At 40.8% G+C, this 10,735-nt stretch overlaps 1 protein-coding gene across 2 annotated transcripts in view; it reads right to left on the minus strand.

Annotated features, from left to right (window-relative positions):
* Positions 1-10,735, minus strand: part of KLHL2 (kelch like family member 2) — a 57,533-nt gene extending 46,798 nt beyond the window's left edge. Inside the window, exons 1-3 of one of the 2 annotated variants that reach the window (XM_082758739.1) lie at positions 10,559-10,735; positions 8,216-8,341; positions 3,661-3,767 (exon numbers count right to left, since the gene is read on the minus strand). In XM_082758739.1, coding sequence (XP_082614865.1) covers positions 3,661-3,767; positions 8,216-8,341; positions 10,559-10,581 — 256 coding nt within the window. In that variant the 5' untranslated portion in view covers positions 10,582-10,735. Of the gene's footprint in view, positions 1-3,660; positions 3,768-8,215; positions 8,342-10,558 lie in introns of those variants that run through there. The other variant, XM_082758740.1, reaches the window with a different exon arrangement.

The following is a 10,735-nucleotide window of genomic DNA, read 5'->3' on the forward strand; positions in this document are numbered from 1 at the left end:
ATATGAACTACGCTGGTGACGTTGATAGATATACATAAACTCTCACTTTGGAAAAGTATATCCCTAACTCTGGATATATCCATTTGTTCTTCTACATTGGATAAGTTTTTATTTTTTTCCCCATAACATCTAGATAAAAGGGAATTGATGAGTGATTTAACCTACACAACCACAGAGCAGACAGTGGGGAAAAGAACCATAAGATGCTCATCACTGCTGATACTTCTTGAGGAAGTACACTCGTTTTCATTGTTTCTTACCCTATGTCCTCTAGGATCGATGACAGGCAGTGCACTTTACCCAGAGTATCACTAAGAAATCTGTTACTGTTATTCATGATGTTTTTTAAGCTCAAGGCTAAGGAATTTATTTTAAACCAACTAAAGTTGGTAGGCAGTGCAGAAGACCACCTACAGCAATGTACTACTATTTAATGTCAGCACCAGTTTCTAGCATTCTGGAAAGCCCTGATAATGAACCACAAGAAAAAGAGCAAAATCCAGCTCCTATAGACTTCTTCCACCCCCCTCTTCTGAAACATTTCCCTACACCTGTGAAAGATGATAGTAGCGTGTTCTTTGCAGGACCCTGAGTTCCAAGTTTAAACTTCTTTGACAAAGATTAAGCCTATTGATCTTCAGAGCATGCATGCAGCAAGTTATTTGTTATGCAAGCTGCTGTGGAGGTGGTCCCTTGGGAAAATCATGTGTGTGGGAGAGCAGAGTTGGATATTCTGCAAGCACATTGGTTTTGTTTTCAGATTTTGTGTAAAGGTTTCTGAAACGATGGATAGGCATCTTCTCAGTTTAACAATACTACCCAGTACCTACAAGAAAAAAGGAGGCTTCTACTTTGCATGCTAAAAGGAGATGCAGTCTTACTACGATGCTGAGAATGAGTCCTCATGATCCAGACTTGGTTTGACAGACCATATGCAGAAAACCATCAACTCACTTCCTAGGCATTCTCAGTCTAGAATTCAGCCTTCTGAAGCACTTGTGTCACAGACAGCTGCTCCATAATACCCTCATAGAGTTGTTAGTGACATGGAAAGGACAGTGCTGGGCTGCTCCAACCTCCCAAACAGGAGCAGCAGAGCAATTGGGGAGCTCAAGTTACTAAAGGCTAACTAAAATCTAATATGGTTAGCTCACAACAGTAATGTAAGGAAGGTGTGGGGTTTTGTTTTGGTTTTGTTTGTTTGTTTTAGTTAAAAAAACAACAATTGTACATTTGGAGAACACAAACAAAAAGAGCAGGTAAGCGCCTAAGAATAAATAATTCTCTCTACACATAGGCTGTGGCAAAAACAGAAAATAAACTCAGGTCACCCACTGAAGTGCCCCTTCACTGATGTTTCATAATTCTTTCCTCTAATCATTTAGGCATATTTGATTCAGGATCACGATAAATATTTCTGAAGAATTTCACTGAAGAATTCACAAATAACTATTCCTGATAACATACACCTGGATGGTTAATTTTTCTTCCCCATTTGCCCTTACTTACAAGATAAGTGTTACTAACTTACTAAATTTTGTAACTTTAAAAGGCAGTAACTTTTTCTTCTGGATATTTAATTGGGTTAGTTCTATTAGAAGTGCAAACAGGGAAAAAAGAAGTCAGAGGTTTTGAGCACAGTTAATGCTAAACCCTACGCTGAACAGCCATGAGTACCTAATGACTCAGAGAAAGATGGAAGTAACCTGCAAATATGTGCCTAAATATAAACTTCTAATTCCTAGTCAAGAACAAGTAACCCTGTAGCTGGTTAAGGGATCAAATGTACTTATTTGAACTTCCAGGTTACTGGATCAGAATACCTGAGAAGCGTGAATCGCAGAATTCACAGAGATAATTATCAGGATTATTTTTGTGAAGAACAGCTGAAATATACTGACAAGACACTTGGTCCTTGCTGAGAACAGCATGTAACGGTAGTATAAAATCTGTGGATAAGTTCTGAAGCCACACATGAACTCTATTTAAACTCCCACTGATGTGGTTCACCAACTATACAAACACTGCCCCAGATGCGTGGGTTAGAACGTCCCTACCCTTTCCTCAAGTGAGCATTCCCACCTCCCACTCCACAGGGGGTCAATGAAGACCTATGTCTGAAAACATAAAACAAGCAAAACTTCAAGAGGGAGTGAAGTAAGGGAAGAAACCATGATTTCAGTGATTCCGCTTGGAGAGAGGCCATGGACACTGCTGCGCTGGCAGCAGAAATGCACTCAGAAACAAGCAGAAATGTCTTAACCAGGCCGCTGTATGCCATGGAAAGCAGGAAACAAACCTGTACTATGAGTAAAGAATATTTTCAATGTGACAGTCAACAATAATTAATCTTTAATGCAGAACTAATTTAAGAGTCTTGTGTTTCTCCATTACTTGGGTGATGAACTGTAAATCTGTTTTCATTTTAAATTTAAAGAAATCAGTGAAGTTAAGAAGGAATGTGTTAGTCACCTGGAATATCTGTCTCAACTATATACAAAAACTTGAAGAATGATTAGAAGAACAGCTACTTAAGTGGAAGCTTTGTGATGTTTTATACACAACTTGAAAGCGTTTCTTTCTGCTCGTAGTGACTCCTCTCCCAGCTTTGGTTGTTTCATAACATTTGTGTACAGAATCAAAACTATCCTGAACTCTATACTTATTCAGTTTCAGTAAAGTGCTTGCTAATAATCAGCTGTTTCCCCAGGACACAACAGTATTTCAAATTATATCAGTCTTCCAGTTACATACAATTAGGGTTATTAAAACTCCATTTTGCTTGCATACTAGCATGCCAAGAGTCACGTTTTTTTACTCCATTTGACCTGGTGCTCTGAAGTAATACATTGCAGAGAACTCTTTTAATTTCAAATAGGCAACATTAAGGACCAAACCAGCACAAGATTTGAGAAGGAATAGAGAAAACTTTCAAAATTAAATTTAACAAGCATTTAGTAGCATTCTGTCTTTGACTTCAAGTTTTACATGATCTCAATGTGATTTATAACCGTCACGGAATTAAACCCACAGTACAGGAATTCAGCTGTAGGGTACTATGAATCCAACTCTATTTTAGCTTAGCAAGCCTTCTGGCATTCCTATTGTAGCAACAACTCAATCAGCACGGAGCAAGCAGAGGCAGAATCAAGCCTGCACAGAAAAGTTGTGGCAATGATGCAGAGTACATCTGTCACAGAGAATTATCCTAAGTGGACTGAAACATGCACTCCAGCTACAGGCAGCCAAAGCCACAGAAAGCTTTCTTATCTACTAACAGCCTAGAATACTCATGAACTGAAGAACGCAGCAATGGTAGTTGTTAAAGGACATAATTTACTTCAGAATTCACATGAAAGTTGTTTTAATCTTCTTTTGTACAGGTAAAATGATTAGTCTTCAAGAGTATAACAACTCTACTATTTCCAGCTTACTTAAGTTACTCAAATTAGTTTAAATAAAGGACGCTTTAAAAATTATTTGCCATGCTACCAGAGGTTTAATTGCCACTATGTCCTCAGATTGCAAATAAATTCATAGAAAGTTTCTATTATCTTAACTAAAAATAAAATGAGATCCTAAAAGGCAAAAGTTATTTAATTTTGTGCATTATACAATTGGATTGGATTAAAACATAGTAAATATTGAAACATTTGGTACCTGTAAACATGGCATGGAAGTAGGGACTGCAGGCGGCTAGCACAACTCTATGCGCTGCAATTTCCATGTCTTCAGCTACTATCGTCACATCACACAGCAAGTTTTGACTATTTAGAAATATCAGAGAAAGTAATTTCACATATGCGAACCATAGTAGGAAAGCACAAAATAACACGATTTCTCCCTCCATGCCCTCAAAAAGAGGCAGGCAGACAATGTTGATGAAGCATTGTTTTTAGATGTGCTATAAAACCTCATGGCGATTACTCAATAGGATTACAGATGGTGCTTGGGTACACAGAACTTTACAAAAGCAAACAACTGAATTGTGATTTCTTCCAAAGATATTATGTTTTCTGCACTGAATAACAGAAATTCATATCAGCCCGATTTATAAGCCTTCTCCCTTGAAATCTGGGCTTCTTTGGATACCTGTAAACAATTTGACATACAAAAACTAAAAAATTGAGGTAAAAAATAAGACTTTACAGATAACACATAATCCAAACTTTAGTTTTGATGCCTATGTCACATTATACTGGAAGCTCATGCCTACTTAATTGTTCAAAATCAGTACCCAATCATCTCTATATTTACCGCTTTCCATGCATTTTTCAGACATAGTTCTTGTATACAATAGCAATTATTTTTTTACTCAACCTAGTTTAGAATGTATTGTGTTTAATTTCTTGTCTTGCCTGACTCTACCTCCATTACATCCATTTGCTTTCTTGTCCTTTACAATCACAATCTGCATCTCCTCTCTCTTCTGTTGCAATAAAGTAGTATCTCATTGAGAGCCGTTCCCAGCACAGATATTTCCAACACAGTTTACAACTATCGGATATACCTCTTCCAGTTAAATCCACCACCAAGTGTACTCTTCTTTATCTGATTTTCTTGATGGAATGACAAAAAACACCAAAAGCCTGAAACTCCCCAGCATCTAAACAGTCTAAGTCAAAGACACCTTTTCTTCCCTTCCTATTCCAGCAGTCTCTCACTACAAGTAGCATATAACTGACAAAACTCAGAGCTAGAGCAACAAGTAATCAAGGATGGGGGAGACAAGTACATTTTAACAGCTCATATTATTAGGGACAGGGTTAGAGCTGTGTGTCAGTCCAGCAGTCCTTATTCTCAGTACTTTTGAAAACAAAACTTTTTACCTTTCCTGAACATAAATCGCAACCAGAAGGCAGACTTTCTCGTGGTCTGCAATTACCACACAGAGTAGCAGCACAGATGGGGTGAGGAGTTGCATTTTTCCTCTTACAGAGAATTAGAGCTGTCAGCCAAACTGCTCAGATATTGACCTTGGTCCCAAGAAAACACCATAGCTACCCAGCCACTGCAACCATCCAATTTCTTTAAGCACAGCCTCAAGAAAGAAGGCCTAGTGCAGGTTACACACCAAAAATTCTGGCAGCCACAACTAGCCTTTGGTGTCATACAGTAAACCAAGCACCAGCTAAATATATATATATTTTTTTCCTCTTTCAGCTCACAATGCCTACAGCAATCATCTAAGCCTCCTAAGTTTAGTGTGCAGTATGGTTATTATAAAAAAAAAAAAAAGTCATATAATGTAAGGTAATGGCCATATCCAGATGAACCAGAGGAGCTTGAGAGAAATCATTACATTTATTATACAAAAATTGACACTGAAAGCTACAAATAAGAGGTCATTAGTTACCAAAGCCAAATTACCAATTTTTTGAGATTCTTGCACTTATCCTGACAACAACAAGAAAAGGTTTTATCCTTAGCTGCACAGAAATACCCAAGCTATCTGTGAAGCCAGAAGCAACAGAATTACATCAGTGCAAAACTGCAGCCAGTTAACAACATTGTACAATATAGACAAAGCAACTTAGGGGTAGTCCAGATTCATCCCTAGCTTGGAACTGCATTAGATGAACATGCAATTAGGTGAACATGAACATTGCGTGAACGCTACTACAAGCTGGCAAGCAACATAAACCACTAAACAAAGAAACAAGCTATGAACTTAGTTCACGTGCTCCAGTGCAAGCATCCTGTGGCTCCAACACCAACTCAGCACATCCATTTCACCAGGACACACTAACTTATTTTAGAAAAGCTTTCCTTTTGAAGCAATATTATAACAAGTTTCTTGTATAGACTAACCAAACAATCATAGCTATGGTGCTACACCATAGATGAAAAGAGAAAATGATAAATGGAAAAAAATAAGAATAGATTTTAAAATAACTACTGTTTACTAACTTGCTGGTTATTCTGGTTTATATGGAGGAAGGTCGTTACAAACATCTTCAAAAGATTTTGTTCAAGTCTTGTTTGTAAGAATGAGAATTTAAATAAACATAGGCAAGGTCAGATACTATTGTCATAAAAGCAAGTTATAATGAAGAGTGAAGATAGACATTAGAGGTTAATTTCTTCGTGTGTCAAGAACTAATTAGCTATCCTAATGATCCCTCTGACTCAGTGCTGAGGTGATGGTGAGTAATGAAATGACAAAAATTACCAAGGACAAAATTATTCAAGTTTGTCAAAATTTGAAGGCACAGAAAAATCCTCTTAGGGGCAAATAGAACTGGGTAACTTGGCAGCAGCCAAAAAAAAAATAATAGGAACTCATCGACTTGAACATTCCAAACACAACACATTTCAGACACTTGAGCAGATGATTTGTTCACTAGTTATCTACTTTCTGGAGAGTACACCTCCAGCAAATACCTTCTTGTGCTACACTAATGAAAAGAACTGAGATAGAATCCACTATAAGTAGTCAACAAAATCAAAAATATCATTTACTTGATTAATGCAAGGTCTTCATTTAGAGCAACAAAGTCTGAAACATACCTAAAATATTTCAGCTGATTATTTCAAATTGAAATACATGCAAAAATTAATGTTTATAATCTCATCTAATTAGCACTTACCATTTTAAAAGCCATGCTAAGCTTAAACAGTAAACATCGCTGCATCAACTACCTTATTTAATAAGAACTACAGTTAAGGTTTGCATGGCACTGCTCCTGTTCAAACTTCAACTATTTATATATGTAGGAAAATTGCTCAAATTGCTTCTACTGCAATCCCAATTGAAGTAACCATGGAAATGAAAGTATATTCTGAAAATAATCCATGCCCTTCAACAATGCACTCTGCTGGAAGACCATGCATATTTTACTTGCAAGGCGACAAAATGCAGGTAACATTTCTCCCTGCTCAAATTGCCGTATGCTAAGATTCATTCTCAGAAATTGGTCTTCGTTTAAACTCTTACTCATTGTTAGGAAGTCAGGGGCCAGTGACTCTAGCTAGGCTCTATTGCGCTCCTCAGGACAGTGAATGTGGTTTCTGGGATCCTTGGAAAAGCCAAGAATGCCTAAGTAAGGTGAAGCAACAAACAACGGTGTTTCCAGCATAATTAGGCTGTAACATACTAGAAAAACAGCCTCTGCTTTTATCCCATTATCCTCAACTATGGAAGTCTTGGAGGTGGCTTCAAATCATTTATAGCCAATGTGTGATTTTCTCCAATCTTCCAGTACTGTCACAGATAGATAAATACATTGATCGTATCCCAGTATCTACCACAGTATTAAAGACTTACCCATACAGATCAAAGATCTGAAGATCAAAGGCAGTGGAACACTTTAATACGGTATCAGTTACTGCCGTTGTCTAAGGTGAAGCCTCTCCAACTGTTAATGTCATATGGGAAATAACAATCGGCTACAGGATTTTAACACCCTCTGCTATTGTCTATGCTGCAGAAACATTTTATTTATTTAATTTCTCTATTGTTGCTGTTAGCTATAAAGCTGAACTGTCAGTGATAGTTGTGAGTCCTAATTACCAGAGCTCAGTTGTGAGCTCTAATTACCAGCTGTCACAGTTTTCAACACCATCTCACCTACTCATATGTAGAAAATAAATCAATATGGGTGCTAAGAACAGCGTTAGCACCAGTCCTCCGGTTTTGCTGAAATTGATGGTGGTATCACTCATGGTCTTATAAAACTTATCAAGTGACTTCCAACATTTGACTTGGGAGTTCATAAATTGTTCCTATGGAAGCATGCAAAAGAAAGATACTTAAGCAAAGAAAGCCTACTGTCAGTTAGCTTTACATTGGTTAGACTGTGACCTACGTCTCTGGATTAGAAAATTTTAACATTTTTCTAGCTCGTAGACCTTTACAAAAGTCAACAACAGACATGAAGAGCCTTGGCCTCAATTCATAAAGTCACTTCAAATCTACCTGGGACCAGCTACTTAAAAGACAGGATCAGTAGGTGTAACTCCTTAAATACATCCTCTATGCATTTTTCAAGCCTCAGAAACCCAGTTCGATTAACCTACGAAAAGCAGAAACATACTGTACCCATTACAGCTATTATCATGTGACTATCATTCATCTGTCACTTCATTGTATATCTAATCTTCCCCATCAGCTACTCTTCTGAAATTGCTCATTCCATTTTTAGAACTTAATAAATGTAATTGAAACTAAAGCTGTATTACAGACTCCAGGCAGGTGTATACAGTGAAGTAATACCTTCTTAATTCATTCATAACTTTAAAAGCTTTCTTCATGTGCCACGGATTCACTGTAACAGGACAGTGAATTTCAGTGTTATCATCTTTCAGATCCAAGGGCTTCTGATGGCAAAGTTTGGTGCATCTGAAAGAAAAAAATAAAAAGTAAAAAGGTTAATACTTCTTTCTACACCCCCATATCATCACTCTGGTTTTGCCACCTTTATTTTTGGAAGGGAGTGAATGGGACTTGCAGCTCAGCTTATTCTTTACTCCAGGTAATTTTAGTTTCCCTTTTACCAGCAGCATATGGTAGGAGGAGAAGTAGGTAGAATTCCCTAGGAGCAACGAGTTGGTGACCAACACTAGCAAGTTTGACAGAGGCAGTCAGAGCTAACAATAAGCTGCATTACAGAAAACACAAACAATGCCCTAGAATAAAATATACTCTGAAACAAGGGGAGAAGCAGTAGCAGCTCTGCAACTACTAGCCTAGTGCCAGTACAGACGGATGGCAGAACACATCACCCATCACCTCAGTCTCTCAACACCTTCACCGCCTGCCAAAACAGAGCACAGCTCTGCCCTTCCACCAGGACCTCGCTTACAGGTTCATGCAGCTTCCAGGTCATCTCCTCTGACAGGAAGGCCACATGACGACTCCTTTAATTCTTTGGGCTTTCCCTAGCAGCAGCATGAAACATAAATGAAAGTGACAAAAATTGGTTGGTTTTGCTTATCCACTCAATCTACTGAAAAGCAAAAGTGACCAATCTTAGATTTTCTCACTCTCAAAAACCCACACAAAATAGCGAGAGAAAAACTGAGCAGTGTGAAGAATCATTAGCTCCATCCACAATGAACTCTTTATATGAGAAACGCCTCAGTTCTACAGGCAGTTCGTTCTGTAGCAAAATGGTTACGTATACCTCTCAGTCACTACCACTGTCTAAGCAGCAAGTGGATTCTTCAAGCCAAGCCAATGAGTTCCGCATTCACAACCACAACACTACCTTTACCAGATAAATTTGATCATTGTTCTACTTGGAAAATCCTTAGCATCAGTGATGCATTCACCTATACTGACAGAACTCCATTCCTGAACCTCCAAACTAGAAATAAGCAAAATATACTGGGCGCTAAAGTCCCTTGGTAGGGCAACTGACCCTGGAACATCAGAGATCTGATGTGAAATAAAAACCCAACTTGTTCGCTTGCTTGGAGTAAGAATAGTCAAACTGAGCATACAGATAGGCTCCCAGAAACCCAACCTCCCTTCCACCATACCTGAAACTTTTTACTTGGGCACGTCTAAGGAAGCTTTACAGAAAACTTCACGGATAATTGATTTAAGATTTTCACTTGTACCCCTGTATGCGGTGCTCTGCAACAGCTTGTAAAGCAAAGTCGCGGGCTCTAATTCTCATCATCCCAAACCTAGCTACTAATTTTGGAGCAAAAGAGCACCAAAGCGCATCAGGCAGTAACAGACAGCTACCAAGTGAGGCCCATCTGCGGGGCTCCAGCTGACAGTGGCTGCACTGCACCACGAAGCCGGTAAGAATTAAGTCTGAAGCTCATGGACGCGACAGGACTCGGGACTGCGAGGAGCCCAGCAGCAGGGAGCAGCTCTGCATCGCTCGGGAAAAAGAAATCAGGGGAGACGCTACAGCACGCACACACATGTTGCTGTGCGGAGCATCCATCCCATCTAACGCACTTCTTCAGGCAGAGCATTGACGGAATTCACCCCAAAACCGACAGGGAGGACGGGTGACATCAGGAGGCATCCACACCCCGCCGGCTGCCCGCGACCTGCTTTAATTAACGCAGCCAGACACCAAGCCCCCCGCGGCGGCGCCGAGCGAGCCGGGAGGGCCGGGGCCGTCCCCGCAGAGCCCTGCGACAGCCCCGGAGCCCTCCGCCCAGCCGGGGACGGGGCTTTAGGGGCGGCGGGGCCGGGGGCAGCGCCTCCACACCGGCACCCGGGGCCGGCGGCTGGCCCGGGGCAATGCGGCGGGGAGCGGGCAGGGGCGGGATGCGGTGCGCCGCTGCCTCCGAAGGGGAAAAAAGGGGGAAAAAAGGAAAACAAAAAAAAAAAAAAGAGAAAAAAAAAAAAGAGAGAGAGAGAGAGAGAGAGAGAGAGAGAAATAAATGAAAGAAAAAAGAAAAAGGGGAGGGGAGGAAAAAAGGAAAAAAAAAATAAAAAGGGGGGTAGGGGAGGGGTGAGGAAAGGGGGGAAAAAGGGGGGAAAAGGGAAAAAATAAAATCCGGCCGCTGCACGCCGTGAAGCTCCCGGGGCGCCGCGATGCCCGCAGCCTCCAGCCCCCTCCCCGCGCCCCCCGCCCCGTCCCGCACTCACACGGGCGGCAGCAGCATCTCCATGGCGGCTCGTCCCGGGCTGGCTGCGGCTGCGGCGAGCGGCCGCCAGCACCATGCCAGCCGCTGCCCGGCCCGGCCCCTGTCCCCGTTCCTGCTCCTGCTCCTGCCCCTGCCCCTGCCCCTGCCCCTGCCCCTGTCCCGGCACCGGGTGCGGCCG

Source organism: Aythya marila (genome assembly GCF_965140915.1).
Source record: "Aythya marila genome assembly, chromosome: 4".
Lineage (NCBI taxonomy): Eukaryota > Metazoa > Chordata > Aves > Anseriformes > Anatidae > Aythya > Aythya marila.